Here is an 18,734-nt window from a genome sequence, read left to right as displayed (position 1 = left end):
GTGCACCAGCACTCTTTCGTTCTCACTACCTGTGAAGGACATCCTGGTGACACTGTAGCTGATCGCGGACCTCCATGCCTCTCTGCTTTGCCGACTCCACGCTCACACGGAGCTGCTCTTTAGCTGTGGGGTTGACCAGGTTCTCCAGCTGAGGCAGCAGGGCCTGCAGCTCCTCGAGGTGGATGAGGAACTCCTGCTCCGTGGCCACGATGTCCCCCTGCTCCCGGAGACACTCCTCATAGTTCTCCACATCCACACCAAGGCTAGCTTGCTGTAGGAAGGACACGGCATCCTCCAGCCATTCACAGGCTGACTGCATCCTGAAGTGGTACTTCTGACACAACACCAGAGCTTCCTCCAAAGTAATCTTCACACAAAAACAATATAGAAAAAAATATAACAGACAGATGAACTAATTTATTTAGGTATAAAATAATGTATTCAGGCATTATGGTAACTATAACCAACAGCGTTAAAGATCAAGCATTTCTCTGAAATTATTGTAAAATTTCCATGTTTTATAGAAAGTAATATTGTCCCACCTGTTTTGAGCTCAGTGCTTTTTGAACATCAGCCTGCAGCTTTGCCATTTCCTCTAGGCTTGTGTCTACATGGGCTGGGACAAGCTCATTGGCACTGATATACTTCTGTTTCTCCCTGCTACTGAGAGCAGCCACAATTCTCAGTCTGGACTGCACTTCCTCCTGCATGATTTGCTGCTTCCTGATCTCCTCTTGCACCTTTTCCACCCTAACATCCACAATCACAGCACAGCCCAGTTCATCCCTGACCTGCTGCAGCCAGTCAATGGTCCTCTTCATCTCTGTCTCAAAGTCCTTACTTTGGATAAACCTGTTCTCACACTCTTCTATCAGCTCCCCTACTGCAGCCTGCAAAGACCGCAGCTCCTCTTGCCAGAGAACCACTTGCTCCTTAGAGGCATCATGGGCTGCTTGGTCCACACGGGGTGCAAGAGTGTCCATCTGCTCCATGAGTCTTGACAAATGAGAGTTAGCACTTTGGAGACTCCCTGCTAGAGCATGATAGTTCTTCAGCCTCTCCTCGGCTGACTGGGTCTCTGCATTGACTTTAACCAGCTGTTCTTTTGTGGCCTTTAACTCAGAGTCAACCTGCATAGCCATCGCCTTGTGGTCCTCAAATGACTCCAAGGTTTCATCCAGATGCTCTACTTTCTGTTCAACTAACCTCTTCAGGCCGTTGTACAGACTCACAAGCTGGGTCATTTCCTCTGGGCGCCATGGTTGACCAGTGCTTCGAAATCCCTCTTTCTTCTGGTTCAGCTCACTCACAGCTAGACCAAGGTTGCTCAGATCTACCTGAATGGCTTTGTAATCACTCTGCAAACTGACAACTTCTTCTGTTTGCAGCCCTACAGGCTGTGTGCCAAGATTATTGAACTGTTCCTCGAGCTCTTTAAGTGCTTTATGAGTGACATCAATGAAAGAGGTGTACTCATTCCTTGTAAGAATAGCCTGCTGGATTTTCTCCTGTTTCTCTTTGGCTAATGCTAATATGCTATTATATTGTTGGGGGAGGGTGTTGAGTTTTTCATCCAAATAGCAGTGGTCAACTTCATTCAGAGTGGGCAATATTTCCTGCCCAGCTCTTTGTACAATTAGGAGGAGGTTCTCATATTCAATTGCCTGCTCAACTATCAGTTGATACTTCAGTAGCTGTGCTTCCAATTCAGCATCCCCAACCATCAGATTGATTTCAGGAAAGGTAACTATATCAGCTTGTTTTATCCATTGGCATATTTTCTCTAGATCAGTCTTGAAATACTTTCTGGAAACAAGAACTTTTTCAAGCTCCTGAAGTTTCTGGCCGCATCTGTGTAGCGTTTTGTCAAAGATATTTTGCAACTCCTGTATCTTTGTGAGAATCTCATTCCTTTCTTCCTCACTGGCATCCCTCATCAGATCCCTCCCCTGAGACCACAAGGAGGTCAGCTCACTCTGATAGGCTTTTAGACTGCTTTGGATGTTCCTGCACGTTCTGACCTGCTTCGCCAGGTCATCAGGTAACAAAGCAATGTACTCCTCTGCCTGGGCCTTCTTCTCATTCTGCTGGACCCAGGAAATTGACTGGCTCACAGCCATCAGGAACTGTGTCCTCTCTGTGAACGCCTTGCTGAGGTGTTTCCTGCGCTGCACCACTTTCACACTCAGAGATTCCACTTCAGATTGAGTGTCAGAAATCAGCTGTTGCAAACGCTGCCGTTCACTGAGGCCTAGTCGGGCCAGCACTCTGTCAGCATCGGCCATGGCCTGGGCCAGCAGGAGCTGCTTGGCCTCCAACTCACTGCAGATGCTCAGGTGGTCAAACAGGAAGCTCTGAGCCAGCTCAGGAGGAGGACTCATTTTCATGGCCTCAGACAGGGCAGGCTGCTGCTCTTCTGCCCAGTCCCGAGCCTCTCTCAGACGGGCCTCTACTTGGCTCATATCTTCTAGCGTTACCACTGAGTCTTGGATTTTCCTCTCAATTAGGTTTTGCATTTGAGACCATCTCTGCTCAAAGTGACTGATTTGCTCTTTTACCAGCTCCTTGTCATCCAAGTTCAAATGTTGGATAACTTTCTGTTTCTGATCCTTAAGGTCCTCAAGAGTGCCTTTTTGTTCTTCCAGGGTTACTGCAAGTTTCCGTAAAGCCACCAAGTGCTGGGATGAACTTTCAGCATCCGTTCTGTGACAAATAAATAAACGATTAAACGATTAAAGATTGTGATCTTTAAGGGTACTTATTTTGATCTTTACAATGAAAATTTAACTCCTAATGACATTTGAAATAATTTCCAAACAGTGATAGTTATGACAACTGCATCAAGTTTAGAGCCTAGAACTGTCGAGGTCCCCTTCTCATAATCACAGAAATCTCTGATATATTTTTTTCCTTACAAAAGAATGTACAGCAATGGAAAAAATAGATTGTGAAGAGAAAGACTAACTGCCATCTTTTTGCAGCCTTTTTTGGCTTTAGTCTTGTCAAGAGAATGGAATGAAGACACAGCATGTGATGAAAAATTTACTTTATGTACAAACGTACCTGGCCAGATTGTCCCACTCTTTGGACACGTGTTCAAACAGTGCCTCCACTGCAGAGATACAGTCATGGTATTCTTTAGACCTCTGTAGATCCTCCTCCCTCTGGCTCTGTAGCTTGTTGGTCTGGTGACAGAGTTCAAGCCAGGAATGGCTCAGCTGGTCAAGCTCTGCATGTTCTGGAGAGTCCTGGCCACCAGTCAATCTGCTCACAGTCTCAGTCATCTTGGTCAGGATACTCTGTTTGGACTGCAGTTGCTGGCTGCATTCCTGTGTGACAATCAATATACTGAATGGTAACCCTAAATAGATCCAAATAGTAAGCAGATCTCTCTTTAATCCCCACACAACCGAAGCCAAGATGTTGGGTCAGATGGTAATAACAAAATCGCCAACAGAATCATGTTTAGACTCACTGTACTAAGCACATGTAGCCATATGGTATAATGTATTTAAGGTTTAATAAACATGAAAAAGAAAATCATCTTCATGAAACGTCTTAAAAAAAGATTCCCCTTTTGTTTGCCTTGTCAAGGCATCAGTGGTTATGATACTGTTCCCACCTACCTTGGCTTGTGACAGCATGTTTTGAGCTATCTTGGTCTCCAGCTCTGCAGGCCTTCTGGAGAGGCTGAGGAGCTGCTGCTCCATGTCCTGGAAAAGGCTGGTTAGATCCTGTTTCTGTTCCTTGATCTCTCTCCAGCCCTCTGAAAGCTCCTGTGCACTGGACATCCTTTCCTCAATCTGCGAAAAAAACATTCATGCCTTCCTACAGTGAATATTTGGAATTTTTCCTTGCTGCTGTCGCCAAGTGCTTGGTCATGGGGGCATCTTGGGTCTCTGTAAATATAACTATAAAGAGCACGGCCTAGACCTGCTGTATATGAACAGTGCCCTGAGATAACATCTGTTATGATTTGGCGCTATATAAAAAAAAATTGAATTAAATTGAATATTTGCAGGATTATATATTCATAGATACAGAGCAGTTTCAATCACAATGTACGTCATGCTGCTTGTATGCAGTTTCTGGCCATAGTATGCCTTATATCCAGCATTCATTAGACTGTGTGTCAGCATACAGTATTTCACGAAACTTTGTCAATGTGTGTAATGTGTCAACAAAACAGAGAGAAAATGTCCTGTTTTTTTTCATGTAATTACATGCAATGTTTATAAGTCATCAATATGATACACTAATCACCCCAGATTCATGACATTTGCAACAATAACATGGTAACAGTAGCTTACCGTGAGCTTGACCTGCTGGACCTCGGCAGCTGTCACTCTCACAGCATCGTCAGACAGGTCACACAGAGAACACACTAAGTCCAGGTAAGTACTGGCCTGCTCCTGAAGGGCCCTGTAGTGCTTCACCTGTGTATGCATAAGTACTTAATCTAAATAAATTATAGAAAAATAACTTAAGTGTACTGTCTCCATTAGTGCATTCCAAGAGCAGGCAAAATTGCAGTGTGTGTTAATTACCTGCTTCAGTGCCTCCTGCAGACCAGATGGTGCCTGATCATTCAGCTGGAGCTCCTCCTGCACTGTGGAGAGCCAGGTCTGGCACTGCTGGAGAGTGTCCTGATGGCTGACGTGTTTCTGCAGCTCGCGGTCCAGACTCTGGTACACCTGTTGAACAAGGTGAGGTAAGACCAAAACTGTCTTTATATCAAAAAAATAAATAACCAGGTTTTTTATGAAAATGATCAAATGGAGGGGCTTTCTAGTTAGAAAAATTAAGAAGATAAAAGATGTATGTTTAAAAAAAAAAGTACTTGTATTACTCACACGCTGGGCAGTGCTGCAAATGGCAGAGTAGCTATCTCTGGTTCCCTGCTGGTGAGCCTGGACTTGTTGACTGATCTTAGCTTGAACCTGGTCTGTACAGCTGGCAACAAGACCTTCTCCTTTCTGATTCAAGCTGGAGAGACGCTCCTCAAAACCGGCTATCTCCTCCATTATTGCCTGAAAGAGAACCATCAGGTGTTTGAAAAATGCAGTTCACAAAGTAATCCATGACATGTAAACCAAAATTATTCTGATGTAATGCAATAAACTGTAAATTGGAATTTAATTAAAATTACAGTAACAGTTGTGAATTTTGAAGGACAGTGTCACAGTTGGTCACCTTGTGTCGGGCAAGTTGCTGAGTGGCCATCTCCATACTGCTCGTCTGCATGGAGTCAGAGGTGACCAGCCTACTGGACATCTGTAACAGCCATTTCTCGACCTCTTGCAACTCGCTGTTGTAATCTTCGTGCTCCTTCACCCACTCCACAAGATTCTGGACCTGTGTCTGAAACACAACACAAAGAAAATATCAGTGATATTCATATCCGTATGATAAAGAATACTGTATATATTGGTACATCAGTTTCAAACACAGACACAAAAATTGCTACCTTCTGCAGTGTTTGCTAACTTCATTTAATATAATAACATAATAATACAAATAACATTAGCGATTAATAAAATCTATGGTTTAGGACTTAATTCAGACCCTCCAATCCAAGACTGACTCCCCAAATTACATTTTAGCAGAAACAGCTTAACAGTAACCATACCTTAGCTGCCAAGCAGAGGTCTTGGTAGTCAGCCTGCAACTTTTTCATGTTGTCACTTATTGTAGGATCATGGACAGTGTCGAGCAGGGCCTCTCCTTTCTCAATGACAGATTTCACTGCTGACTCATGAGATTGCACTGTCTGCTGCATGGTCTGCATACATGAAAATGGAGCAAAAATGTGGCAGTTAAAATCATTTAGTTGTCTTGCACTATTTTCACTGATTCAAGGGAAAAAAAACAACAATATTAAGTTACCTTGTACTTTGCTAGCTGAGCCTTCTTCTGGTAGAGTTCAGCTTTAGGCTCTACACTTGATGCTAAAAGGTTCTTGGTCTCTATCACCCACTGAACCTGGGCCTTGTATTTATCCATAAAGTCTTTAGAGAGCGAGATACTTTTCTCGAGGGAGCTATGCTCTGTGCGCAGCGCTGTCATTAACTCCTCCAGTTGGAAGAGGCGGGTGTCTACCTCCTCCTTCAGCTGCTCAGCTTCATGTTCCTCTAAGAATGCCATGGCTCGCTCTGTCTTCTCCCTCATTGTCTTCAGGTAAGTGTGACCCTGCTCCATGTCACCCTGAAGAGCCTGAAAGGTACATGGGCTTTTATTAAGTTTTTAAGCAGTTGTCCGATTTTTGGGTCTGACAGTAATGTTGCTTCTCTAATTGGAGCACTGTTGCTGGCATCTCCACTGATTACATATGTATAGTTATGTACAGTCATGTTGGAGGTCTAATGCTCTGAATGGTCTTTACAGAGCAGACAATAATATACAAAAGCCTCTCTATGTTAGAGAGCGTACCTCTAGTTTCTTCATCTTTCTCTCCATGGCAAATCGGTCCACTACATCAACACTTATAGCCACAGTGCTGAAGTTATTCTGAGCTGCGCTGAGCCAGTCTGAGAAGGTTCTGAAGACACACTGGGCCTCTTCAATGCAAGACACCTCCTCCTGCAGCTGTTTGATCGTCTCCTGTTATACAAAGGAAGAGGTCAAAACAAAGTTAGGACAATGATGACATCTTGTCAATTATCTATCAAAATACAGATTTACAGAATGTTTTTTTTTTAAACAGTAAATCTTGTTATTCATCTGGTTATGGAGACCATTTCAAATGTTTAAAGCAACCAAGACAAACCTATCAACAAGCATGTATTCAAGTATATAGTATATGTATGAACACATGCTCTGTACAGGTATATATAACATTCAGCTACAGTGGGGTCGAAAAGTCTGAGACCATGGGAAAGTGGTCCCCACTGTATGTGTTACTGTGATACTGTGTTCTCTGTTCAAGAGGATGTTACCAGTAAGTGTAGAAGCAGCGCGTGGTAGCGGGCTGTGATCTGGGTGGCTCTGGTACTGATCCGGCTGCTAATATGGGTTTCATCCAGAACTTGCTGAGCCAAAATACTGAGGCCCTCCATCTCCTCTTGATAAACCAGCACTTCCTCCTGCCAGCTCTGATGAAAGAAGGATCATTAGTGATGCTGGGACAATTAGATTCCTTAGTGTCATTACACTGATTCCTGATTAAATTGATTCTTGTGCAAATAAATCTGTTGCGAGATTCTAGATAACTGAGGGAACTGGAATGACATGCTCTGCCCTAAAACAGTGTATTATCACTTGTGAGGAAAATAACCAGCAACTGAAACTATACATAAAATTACTATAAAATACTACTACATAATTATGCAGATTTGCACAATGGAGCAAAAAAAATGTTCATGTCATACGTTCTGTGCATACTACACTAACCTTTATTAGCTGGAGTTGAGCATCTTTAGTGGCGCGGTCAGACCGCCGATGGCTACGCAGTTGTGCTTTGGTCTCCATGACCTTTAACCAGCTGTCAAGACGCTGGAACTTCTGCTCCATCTGCCGCAGTTTGGCCAGAGCACTGTTGAGCTGAGCCCGAGTGTCGGCCAGCCGGGCCTGGTACAGCCTCCACTCCTGCTGCAGGGTCTCTAGTGCTCGGTCTTCTATCTGAGGCAGCCCCCAGGGAATGACCAGTTCTCGACTGACCAGTAGGGTGTTCAGCAAAGCCTGGCCCTCTGTACAGTGCAGCTGCAGTTCCTGTGGTTACACAGATGTGGTTGACAATTTTCAGCTCTCTAAACTTTAAGAAAATGTTTTACTTATGTGGAATAGCATTTCAGGCTATGTAGTAGTAATAGTAACATCAGATAATGTTGTTATTATTTACAACAACATTTCCACAATGATCATTTGTTACACCTGCAGCTTTTGGAGCGTCTCTTCCAGCATATCAACATCACCCTCCAGCTGGGTGTAGCAGCCAAGCTTCTCTTGTTCCTGTTCCAGCCAGTCCTCAAATGCATGGAGTCCCCGTTGGTACTCCTGGTGGGCTTTTACCAGTTCCTCTGTTTTGCCTACTGCCCTCTGAGAACACAGTGAGGATAATGATTCAGTTGTTATCTGAGAGCTAATTTTTTCTCACTTTTCCTTTGACATTTTTGCTAGTGCGTGGCCACTGCTTTGGTATTTTCACTCTTGTGAAAATACTCTTGTTTCCAGCTGTGTGATGCGCTTTTCCTTGAATTTTCTGTTGAGGAATCTCACTTATTATATCAAATTGTGTTTAAAAATAACAATGAACAATAAATGAAAATGAATCAAAGCCTTATGATGTAATTAAATTATACCACTGTACTCTTTTGTAAATGTTTTTTGTACAGGTAGTTAATGTGTAACTCTTTTGAAAGAGCTACAGAAAAGCAAACTGGATCATAATACTGAAGCTTGCAGTGTAAATAAGATTCACTAACTAGCATTGTGCACATTCTGCTGCTTATTACCATGGCATTGTCTTTGATGGTGTTATAGCGCTCTTGCAGATCTTGGAGTTCCAGTTGAGTGACATAGTTCTCAGCAATACTAGCACTCTTTGCAGTAATGGTCTCCAGCAGCGTGTTGTGGCTCAGCACTTCTTCATATAGCAACTGAAACAACAGGGGATTTTGGGCAACATTATCAATCAACTGTGCATTGATGCAAATGTATACCTAAATGGCTCTTTTCCTTGAAGATTTTGAAAGCCTAGACGACTCATTTTAAAAACCTACACTGGTCATTTTCATCACTTGTAAAATTTAGGGTTTGTAGTCAAATACATTCTGTATTTGAAAGGCTATTACAGTGGGAAGTTAATTCACTAACTCATAACCTAACTCTCTAACTCTTACTGAACCCCAAACTGTAGGGTATGTATAGAAAAGGCTGCTGTATGAATGTGTGTGAGAATGGGTGAATGTGGCAGTAGTGTAAAGCGCTTTGAGTGGTCGATAAGACTAGAAAAGCGCTATATAAGTGCAGTCCATTTACCATATATAAGCCTGAATAATATACAGTACGAGAGATAAGATTGCAGTACCTTGGCTTTGCTCAGATTAGCGGTTTTGTCTCTCATCTCTGGGCACTGTTTATCAGTGGGGTCCAGACTCTCCTCCACGCGCTCAATCCAAGCCACAAACTGACGTACATCCTCCTGATAACTCGTCCACTGAGACAGGGAACCCTCCAGCTGACTGTCAAGTTTAAAAAGCGCAGTGCGATAAAGTCAAAAAAATGGTACAGTATTAGCAGCAATAATTGCAGTACAAGACCTGGCAGTTACATGCTGTGTAAACTTTCCACTTTTTATGAGGTTTGAAACACAAATTTAGGTGTTGTTACATGCGGTGGAGAACAAACCTTTTACACTGAATACAAGCAGAGAGCAGGGCATCCCAGGAATCTTTTAGCTCCTGTATTTGCTTTTGGACTACAGGCACTCCATCAGCTGAGGTGTTTCTCTGAACTGACTCTCCTCTTGTGATCAGCATCTTTAGCTGGATCTCCTTCTCCTGACGAGCGGTCAGCAAGGCCTGATGCATCAATCAAACGTGTGTATTTATTAAAACTCTAAATTGGGTATTCACAGTGATAATTCTAATTTTGAAAACTACCAGTGACTTTGTATACCTCAAGCTTGATCATCCTGCTATCAAGAACATTTTTGTCAGCAGTGGGGGCACAGTAAGTCTGCAGCATGTGGCTGGTGTCAGCCACCCAGTTCTGAAGCTCCTTTAACCCTTGGGAGAAAAGCTGGTGCTCAGTCACTATTCGATCGATCCGAGATGACTTCTCCTGCAGAATTACAAAGCGGGACACAGTCAGAAAATGATCACTATGGGTTTTAGAGATGGAATTCACAGTAGGCTTAACCCGACAACTGCACATGCAGATTCTTTGATGACTAATAAAGATTTAGTACAACAGACATTAATTTAATTTACTTTTATATCCTGTGTATTAGACTTACAGTAACAAAAGAAAGAAATTAGTCTTTAATTTTGGTGAGTTAGTACCTTTGCTTTGTTTACCATCTGTAAAATAATGTTAAATCAGAGCTCAATCCAGTCTAGTGCCCCTGTCTCCACTCCAGCTCACCCCCAGACAAGCCCCAGTGCACAGGCAGATTGGTAGGCATTACTGTACCTTGGTCAAGTTGGTTAAAGCTAGGTATTGAGCAGAGAGTTGCGAGACACGGTGCACAAAACCCTTCCCGGCCGCGTGTTCATCCCACAGCAGCTGGGCCTTCTCTTTCAGCCTGTTCAGCTGAACCTCGCGAGAGGCTAATTCCTCAAGCACAGACTGGAAGAGCACAAGCAGGTTATCAAAGAGGCATGCAAGCTGACACACAGATATAAGACAGTTAACTTCAGACACAGACTGAGTGGTTAGAGATGAAAACGTGGCAAAAAGAAAAGAGAATGAAAAATTTGACCAGTGTTACTGTCGGTAAAGCTGTTGGTGGTCATGACGTGCAATCAAAGCCTCCGGAAATTGCTGGCAGACAGTTTTTAAACGATGAAGACATTCTCTTTTATGAATAAAGCTAGAATTAATTTCTATGATAGACACTGTCAAGAAGACGTGAAAACAGCATAGAGGAGCAGAAAGATGGCATCAATTGAAAGAGCAAGCTACTGGCAGTTAGCATAAGCTCTTGACAGTACTTAATAGGCAGAAAATAGCCATGCTGAAACACTGTAACACACAGCAGGTAGAATGGTAGGCTTCTGCAAATGACAGGAGTAGTCAGGTTGACACTCAAGCACTGAGTGGTTGTTGCACTTGAACATGACTGGTTTTGAACATGGGGGGTGGTGTTCCAAGCTCAGTGGATTTTGGGCACTGGTACCTGTAACTTGTGAAGCTCTAATTTCTTGGCTGTGAGATCATGAAGCCTCGTGCTGCTCTCCTGCACAGCCAGCTCCGTGGCATTCAGACATTCCTGAAGGGGCTCTGCACTTGCCTCAAAATCCTTCATCTGAGACAGAAGGTTCTGAAACACACAAGATAATATACTGTAAAGAGACAGTTGAGATGTTTCCTTGACTTCAAATGTATTAACACACTGCAGGTTTTTACAGCAGGAATATGAACGACGGCCCAAATTATTGAGAAGAGATGTTTAGATGCTTACTTGTAGACTTGCTTCTCTTTTGTGCAGGTTAGACATCATATTTTTCCAGTCCTCTCTGGCAGTGTTCATTTTTGCCCGAACTGCATCAACTTTGTCTTTACCTGCGATACTTGAGATGAGCTCACCGTTCACAACCACGGCATTCAGCTTTGACTGACCTTGCTCTCTGTCACTTAAAAACTCCTGAGAAGAGAGGCAGAAGAGATGAAATGATAACTCAACCATGCAGTAAAACTCTTAACCTTACAGTTTTTCAGTCATTTAGTTACAGGTAAATTCTGTAAAAGGAAACAGACAAGGTGTTGAAAATTCAAATGAAACTGTACACCTTACCAGCAGTCAGTGGTAATCTAATCAGGTTTTTTTTTCGCAGTTTAAGTGTCTGAATGTTTCAGGGCATTCGATTCTGAGTACTGTACCTGAATCTTCTGCAAGCTAGATGAGGCCTCATTGAGATTTTGAGGTACGTCAAAGCACTTGGCCGTGTTGATTTTGGCATTGACCACCCACTGCTGGAACTCTCTGAAGGCCGAGCGGAATCCTTGTTCCAGGAGCTTCTCTTTGCTCTGGCACTCCCTGGACGCTTGGAGACTCAGACTAGAGACAAGTCATAAATATTAAAAAAAAAAAAAAAAAAAACAGCCATGTTTTTATACATCCAACATGTTATATTGTCAATCAATTTAGAGAGCCACACAATTTTCTAAGTTTGACCAGGAAAACAGAAATACTATAACTTTGCGCAACACAATCTGATACAAAAAAACTGTAATATATATTATCCTTGTGAAATTTTAATTTTTTGTTGACAGTGTGTTAGCTAAATAATTAGTCTCAGAATAACTAAACATATAACTATGGCAGTATTCATTGTGGCATTGCAATTGATTGTACAATTGTTACTATTTTCCTGGTCACTGCTGTTCAATACTTCTACAAAAAATCCTGTGAAATGATCTGAAAAAAGTCTAAAATATCTAATATATCTTAAATTAGACATAAAATATCTAAATGCTAAATTTAGTGACAGTATTATCTTGAAGAACCAGGACTACTATTATGCTCATAATTTTTTTCACCTGTTGTATTCCTTAATAAGAGCTGACACTCTCTCAGACTGTGTGCCCATATCTCTGGAGAATCGGCACAGATCATTGAGTTGAGTCTTTAGGCTTTCAGACACAGGCTCAGCTTTGATAAGTTCCTCCAAAGTGTCCTGGATGGAAAACACATATCATGAACTGATTAACAACCACAAATTATTGATTAACACTAACATTTAATATGTTCTAGTAAACTACTGCTATCATTGCTTGTTTCCAAATAATGATGGCTTACTGTTATAACTAAACTGAGCCAAGACCTACCTTTGCTATCTGCCAACGTTTAACAGTCTCTTCTCCATCATTTTTTCCCTCTGCATGCGCCAACCGTAGACGCCAGTCCTTTAGCTGATGGTTAAAGTCCTGCAGGTCCTGCTCCAGCCGTGCTGACAGGCTGTTGAACTCTTGTTCAGAGCTGGCTATTTGGGAGAGAGCAGTCTCCAGACTAGCCCGTGTCTGTAGTGCTCCACGTTCCCACTGTTCCCATGATGACAGTAAGACTGCTTCCTCTCGCTCCATAGCCTCATAGCCCCCTGAGCCAGTGCGATCTCGTGCCACTGCCCCACATCTTTGAACACGATTCAGCCTCTCTCTGCCTCGCTGCTTAGAGTCAAGCAACTCCTGCAGAGAGAAAAAAAAAAATGAATCACAATCATCACCTCTGTCAAATACTAGTTTTTTTTCTTTACAACATGTTTTTTGTTTGCTTTTTGTTTTTAATCTAGCCCCTTGCAGTTTGATACCCTGTTTTCCCCGCCTAGGTCAAAACATGCCTTGCCAAAAACATCTTTACAGCCAGATTAAAAGTGGTGTCCATGACACTCCAACCACCTCCCACATCTGGGCTTTGGCCTGTGAATACATCAGTTTCAAGCTTTTTTTGTATGTCAGTACTGTATGTATGTTAGTCTCCAGTGCCAACATGACCAGACAAAGCCTTAAGGAGTCTTCACATGTTCAGGTATGTTGAGGTCTTAATCATATTAAAGGGAATAATAATAACTAAAACATGGGAATGACTGGATGTTCATGATCAATCTTTACTACATGGTGGGGAACTCAGTGAACCTGGAAGATCTTGGAGGCAAGCTACTACTCCACTGAGAGGAGCCAGCTAAACTGGTTTAAACACCTACTAACAAAGTCTCCCGGTGAACTTGTTGTGGAGGAATTCAGACTAAAGCCAGAATGGGAGAAGTCCCAGAGTACTTATGATGCAAAACAGAAAAACAGATACAGATTATTTTTCTTTAGTATAACATTTTGAAGTTTCTCACCTGCACCTTGGAGAGCTTTCTTTTAATAGAGACTGAGTTTCCTGACAGGTCCGACCAGCGCTGCAGTTCCTCTTTTGCTGAGATCAGCCAGTCATTGAAGTCTCTCACAGCATCAAGATACTGCTCATGCTCAGACACAACGTTTTGCATGGACTGCACTTTACCCTTTGGGGATGAAAGTGACAATGTAAACACCGACTACAAGCTATGAATGAGGTACTGTGTAAAGATGAATGTGTAAAAAAGTATTTGCAAATATTTTATTGTATATTTTAGTCTAATTCCTTGCCACAGTAAATGGGACGGGAGTCTGTAACCTTGACAATTTTTGAGTGTTTGCAGTTAACTGTCCATCTAATATAGTAGTTTAATGGCCCGCCTTGTCTAATACAACCTGTCTCTCAATTTGGGAAACAATGTGGCAATTTTGAGCATCTTGCAAGAAAAGGGTCCCATGACACTAAGAGTCTGCCCTGTGAGAATGTTCTTTAATCTCTCTCATCTGCAGCTTCTTTTTGGCTGGCCCTGTTTTCCTTAATTAATAATATATGGCTGAGCAGGTATTTGCAAATACTATTAACCTATGCCTGTATCTGGATCACCTTGACAACAGCTGAGATATCAGCAAAATGTGCATTGAGCTCTGCCCTCGACTCCGGTCCAAAGGTCTGGTCGCCAGTTTTTTCATGCATCTCCACTGCTTTGTCTGTTAGGCGTGACAGTGCTCCTGCGTGAGCATCCACGTCAGCCTGGATGGCTCTCAGGCGCTCAAGCAAAGCAGACTTCTCTTTGAGGCCAGGCTGCTGAGGCAGAGTCATCCCCACCTCCTGCTCCACTGACTCTATCCACTGCTGCAGCTGGCTCTTATTTTCCTGAAAGCTGGTCCACTGGGCCACGGTCCATTCCAGACGACTATGGACCACGATAAAATGTTATTAAGTAATGTCGAAGTGCACATTGTCCAACAAATGCAGGTTACTCTGGATTTTCACTGTTATTAGCCCCCTGCCTGACAGTTCTCCCAGGGAAGAACAAAAGAGGACACCAGAAGAGGGCATATTTCCTACCTGTGGCAGCTCATTGAAGTCATCAACATATTGGCCCAGGCATCCTTCAGGCTCTGTAGCTGTGAGCAAATGGCCTCCTGCCCCTCCATTCTTTTGTGCTTCAGGACCTGTTCTCCTTTTCCTACTGTCATGTTGAGCTTCACCTCACCCTCACCTTTCATTAGCAGGATATCCTACATGCATTGGAAAACAGTTTTGCAGCAAATAGAGAAACATTTCAGCGTTTCAAAATTTGTCCAGACAACATGGAATCCATAGTACTGTATTTTTCTTTTTTCTTTCTTTTTTTGTTTTTGATCAGGGCATTATTCACTGACCTGTACAAGACCTAGCCTTTTCTCCAGAGTCTCTTTATTGCCAACTGTACTGTTGAGTGAAGCCAGGCGCTCCTGGACTCCGCTGAGCCAGGCCCAGGTAGTCTGCAGTGTATCTTCAAAGGCCTGTTGCTCCTGTAAAGTGAGCTGGCAGCTGCGCAGTCTCTCTCTCACACACCTCAGCAAGGCCTGGTGCTGTGACTGCAGCTGAGCTGACACCCTTGTCTCACTACCATCGCCTCGCCCACCTTCATTAAGTGCCTGGCCTTCCTGACATAAACGCTCAAATGCATCCCTGAATGGAAAGAAGTTAAAATGGTTAAATATGTGCTTTGATGTATCAACGGGGACAATGATTAGGTATCATTTAAGGACTATTCTGTGACAAAACAAAGACATTAAAAGCCTAATTTATTTTCTTAGTAAACACAGACTAGAAGCACCTTTCTTTGAGCACCTCCTGCTGATATTCCTCCACTTGTTCGAGCACAGCCTTTTCAGGACCACGCTGCTTGGCTTCCAACAGATCTGTGGTCATCCTCTTTTCCATATGTTCCAACCACCACCTGAGCTTCTTAAGGCGACCCTCAAAACTGCAAGGAATTTAAAATGGCATATTTATAAATGGAGGGTTTAAAAAATTCTTTACGGTACTGGTTCATGTAAGTCTCTTACCCCTTCATGAGAGATGCACTGTCCTCCAGGATCTGTTGGTTCTGTCTGCACTGCTCCACAAAGCTGTCCCAGTCCTGCTGGATGGAGGAAAGGTGCTGCTGGACCTGCCCAGCACTGCCTTTGGGAAGATGGAGTAGGAGCTTCTCTCCTTCTTCACAGACCTGTGTAAGACGCACCTCACCCTCCTCCACACGATCCATGGCGCCCTGACAGATAACCAAAATCACTTTTAGATCTGTATTTGTTACTCCTGGTGTGTATGATATTTTTGAATCAGGACCTTAGGTTTGTTCTTCCATTTCACCAGTTACTGATAAGAGCAGATTCCAGATTCTACTCTTATTTCCATCAAACACTATGATCTAACTAGCTTTACCTTTAGTTTCTGTAGTTTGCGTTCCACAATTTGAGTGTCTCCAGATCGGTCGGAGCATTCTTTCACTATCTCCCTCTGTTCTGAAAGCCAGCGATGGAACTCCTGAACTAGGTCTGAGAAGTAAGGGAAAAAGAAAATTTATATCTGGTATAGACTCGAACAGAATCAAGTTTTTTTTCTTACTAAAGCACAGAGAACTTTATACTCATATATACATGACTTCCCCTTAAAAACGTAGGATAGGAAAAAGGAATAGGAAGCTAGTCATGTAATGTATTGTAGAATGTATAAATTTAGTGTAACACATTAGCAACTTAATATTACAATAGTCTGCTATCAAGTGACCAATTCGTGAAACTACACATTTTCTTCCAGTGTTTTTCAGATTTCTCACCATTGAACTGCTGCTGAAGACAGTTCTGCAGTGACCCCAGTGTCCTGGCTGAAAGCTGATTCACAGACTCATAAGTCTTAATGAGATCAGTGAGTGCTGAACCCAGACCAGCCAGCTCTTCAGAAGGATATTTTCTACACAGGGTGTTGAGGCTCTCCCTGGTGGAGTCAATGCTTCCCTGCTGATTTTGCAGCTCTTTCTGAAGGTCCTTCAAAACATACAGTATATTTTAAAAAGTTGATTAGTTGATTTCCCTTTCTTACATTTTCATCTCTGATATTTGTAAAGAAGAAGGGCTGATTATGAATATGAGTAACACTGTACCTTCACCCTGCAGATGTCCTCAGGATCTGATCCAGTGGGGGAAGAAACCAGGGAATCCTCCATACTTTTTAGCCATGCAGACATCTGTGATATGTAATCTTCCAACTGTTTCTTTTGGAAACTGAAGTCCATGAGGTTCCCACTGGCCTGCTCATGTAGCTTCTGAACAGTGCTTATCTTCTTCCGCAGGTCATTCTCCAGTACCTGAAGCAAATAGAATTAAAGTTTGTGGCTGACACATATGCATATGGAGAAGGGATCCCTACTTCTTCTGTAGGGTCAGGGTTAATGATTGTTGGTCGGTGAGTGAAAACTATACTTCATATCATAAATATAGTATAATCATTCAAAACAAAAAAAGAAGATTCTAACCATATTTAGTACCTGTAATTTAGCAGGAGTCTCTTGACTTTGACTGCACTTCTTCAGCTCTGACACTTTGCTCTGCAGGGTTTCAAGCTGCTGCTCCTTCTCACCCATTTCCACCTGTGGATGTATCAAATGGGAAAAACATGTAATAGACCCTTCTGAGTTGCTGTCTTGGGTTTTGTTTGGTTATCTGTAAGATACTAAGATACCACAAATGCTTTATGACATACAGTGTATGTATGTCATAAAGTGTTTTTCTCATTTAAAGCAGGGAGTTAACATGTTAGTTCAATTTAGTTTTAATTTAACATTTGCATTGTCCTATGTGGAAAATCGCACCTATTGAGGTAAAAGAAATCATTAGCCAGTTTTACTATGAAATCAGAAATCATACCTGTAACAGAGAGAGCCTTTCCGAGACTTTCTGACTGTTGTTGAGGTTGTTCAGGCTCTCATTTAGTTCAATCACACAGCTGCTTGTCCAGCTCTCAATATCCTCGCTGATTTTACGCACATCATCCCACAGAGCTAAACTCTGGTTCAGGCGATCAATGTTGTCATCTATTTTCTCAGACACCTGTGGAGTGGATCAAATAAATCAAAAATGTTTACTCTGTGTTGCGTGGAGCTTTTTAGGTTTTACATCAGGTTACACTGCTAATACAACATAATATAGAGTACAAACCTCCACTGTGCAATTATGTTTGATTTATTACTGTTTCAAGACCATTTCATATTTCATGTATACAAATTGCACTTGGCAATTAAGATTATTCTGATTCTGACTTTGCAAGGACAAGGACACAGGACAATACTGTGGTGTGGACAGAAGTGTGGTCCTTTGTACTTGTGAAGGCACCCAAAGTTTTATCACATTTGTTGTGAGGATGTGAAGCAAGGAGCATGTCAGTAAACATTTCAACAGATAGTTGTTAAAGGCTAAGGCTGACAATATTTTATATTTTTCTTCTTGTCAACAAATCTCATTACAAAACCAAACCCAAAAATGAATTGATCCCACTAAGAAGCAATGTCTGTGCAGCCAAAACCTAAAACAGCTTATTTCTGTGTTCCACAGAGCTCCATTGTTGTCCCAACACAATTTAAAACGCCTGACTGACACATCACATCAACACATCATGACTGTCAACAGACTTACATCCAGCCACTGATCCACAACTGTCTCCATATCCTCCTTCATCATTTGAGAGTCACAGTCAGGGATCTTCTTCAGTTCAGTTACTAGTTGTTTTCCTTTGCTGGAATACTGGTCCAGTTCGTGTTGCTTGCCAGCCATCTCTGTCTTCACCACCTCATGCTAGAAATGGAGCAAACACAGTAGACCATGTAAGCAATCTGATCAATTGATTAATTCCTCACTTTGATTAATTTCAAGAAAGTGAGATCAGCCGCATCCTCAACGATATATATTTTACTAAGCTTAACAAGACACTGACAACAAAAGATGATTTCACATTTATTCTGACCTTGGTTAGTGACCTCTTGGTTTGCTCATGGTCCTTCAGAACAGAGCTTATCTCAACCAGAGGCTCAGTGCTCTCAATTATGCTGCTGATGGAGGTTTTCAGGATTTGGTATTCTCTCATTAGCTCAACAAGAACATTGCACTGCTCCTGTCTGTCAAAGGAAGAGAGTAGTATATTACCCATACAAGCTTATATGTAAACAAACTGTAAAACACAATAATTTGCT

The 18,734-nt window shown here is 42.3% G+C and overlaps 1 protein-coding gene across 8 annotated transcripts in view; it reads right to left on the bottom strand.

Annotated features, from left to right (window-relative positions):
• The window catches only part of syne1b (spectrin repeat containing, nuclear envelope 1b), an 86,948-nt gene that overhangs the window by 35,039 nt on the left and 33,175 nt on the right, over positions 1 to 18,734 (bottom strand). For 7 of the 8 annotated variants that reach the window (XM_040136952.1, XM_040136945.1, XM_040136944.1 and 4 more), the window contains 37 exons: positions 18,509 to 18,659; positions 18,181 to 18,339; positions 17,416 to 17,598; positions 17,037 to 17,138; positions 16,653 to 16,856; positions 16,329 to 16,536; positions 15,935 to 16,047; positions 15,559 to 15,764; positions 15,327 to 15,476; positions 14,887 to 15,178; positions 14,570 to 14,742; positions 14,105 to 14,414; positions 13,503 to 13,667; positions 12,490 to 12,846; positions 12,202 to 12,338; positions 11,542 to 11,719; positions 11,123 to 11,305; positions 10,838 to 10,981; positions 10,132 to 10,287; positions 9,616 to 9,780; positions 9,346 to 9,518; positions 9,026 to 9,179; positions 8,451 to 8,594; positions 7,870 to 8,034; positions 7,390 to 7,707; positions 6,936 to 7,091; positions 6,430 to 6,600; positions 5,887 to 6,213; positions 5,630 to 5,782; positions 5,194 to 5,361; positions 4,854 to 5,030; positions 4,548 to 4,694; positions 4,311 to 4,436; positions 3,627 to 3,803; positions 3,064 to 3,329; positions 543 to 2,703; positions 30 to 367 (listed from right to left, as the gene is read on the bottom strand). In XM_040136952.1, coding sequence (XP_039992886.1) covers positions 30 to 367; positions 543 to 2,703; positions 3,064 to 3,329; positions 3,627 to 3,803; positions 4,311 to 4,436; positions 4,548 to 4,694; positions 4,854 to 5,030; positions 5,194 to 5,361; positions 5,630 to 5,782; positions 5,887 to 6,213; positions 6,430 to 6,600; positions 6,936 to 7,091; positions 7,390 to 7,707; positions 7,870 to 8,034; positions 8,451 to 8,594; positions 9,026 to 9,179; positions 9,346 to 9,518; positions 9,616 to 9,780; positions 10,132 to 10,287; positions 10,838 to 10,981; positions 11,123 to 11,305; positions 11,542 to 11,719; positions 12,202 to 12,338; positions 12,490 to 12,846; positions 13,503 to 13,667; positions 14,105 to 14,414; positions 14,570 to 14,742; positions 14,887 to 15,178; positions 15,327 to 15,476; positions 15,559 to 15,764; positions 15,935 to 16,047; positions 16,329 to 16,536; positions 16,653 to 16,856; positions 17,037 to 17,138; positions 17,416 to 17,598; positions 18,181 to 18,339; positions 18,509 to 18,659 — 9,057 coding nt within the window. The remainder of the gene's footprint in view (positions 1 to 29; positions 368 to 542; positions 2,704 to 3,063; positions 3,330 to 3,626; positions 3,804 to 4,310; positions 4,437 to 4,547; positions 4,695 to 4,853; positions 5,031 to 5,193; positions 5,362 to 5,629; positions 5,783 to 5,886; positions 6,214 to 6,429; positions 6,601 to 6,935; positions 7,092 to 7,389; positions 7,708 to 7,869; positions 8,035 to 8,450; positions 8,595 to 9,025; positions 9,180 to 9,345; positions 9,519 to 9,615; positions 9,781 to 10,131; positions 10,288 to 10,837; positions 10,982 to 11,122; positions 11,306 to 11,541; positions 11,720 to 12,201; positions 12,339 to 12,489; positions 12,847 to 13,502; positions 13,668 to 14,104; positions 14,415 to 14,569; positions 14,743 to 14,886; positions 15,179 to 15,326; positions 15,477 to 15,558; positions 15,765 to 15,934; positions 16,048 to 16,328; positions 16,537 to 16,652; positions 16,857 to 17,036; positions 17,139 to 17,415; positions 17,599 to 18,180; positions 18,340 to 18,508; positions 18,660 to 18,734) is intronic. The other variant, XM_040136950.1, reaches the window with a different exon arrangement.

The sequence above is a fragment of the Xiphias gladius genome, chromosome 10 (assembly GCF_016859285.1).
Source record: "Xiphias gladius isolate SHS-SW01 ecotype Sanya breed wild chromosome 10, ASM1685928v1, whole genome shotgun sequence".
Lineage (NCBI taxonomy): Eukaryota > Metazoa > Chordata > Actinopteri > Istiophoriformes > Xiphiidae > Xiphias > Xiphias gladius.
The sequence above is the reverse complement of the archived record's forward strand: the minus strand, read 5'-3'. Positions and strand labels throughout refer to the sequence as shown.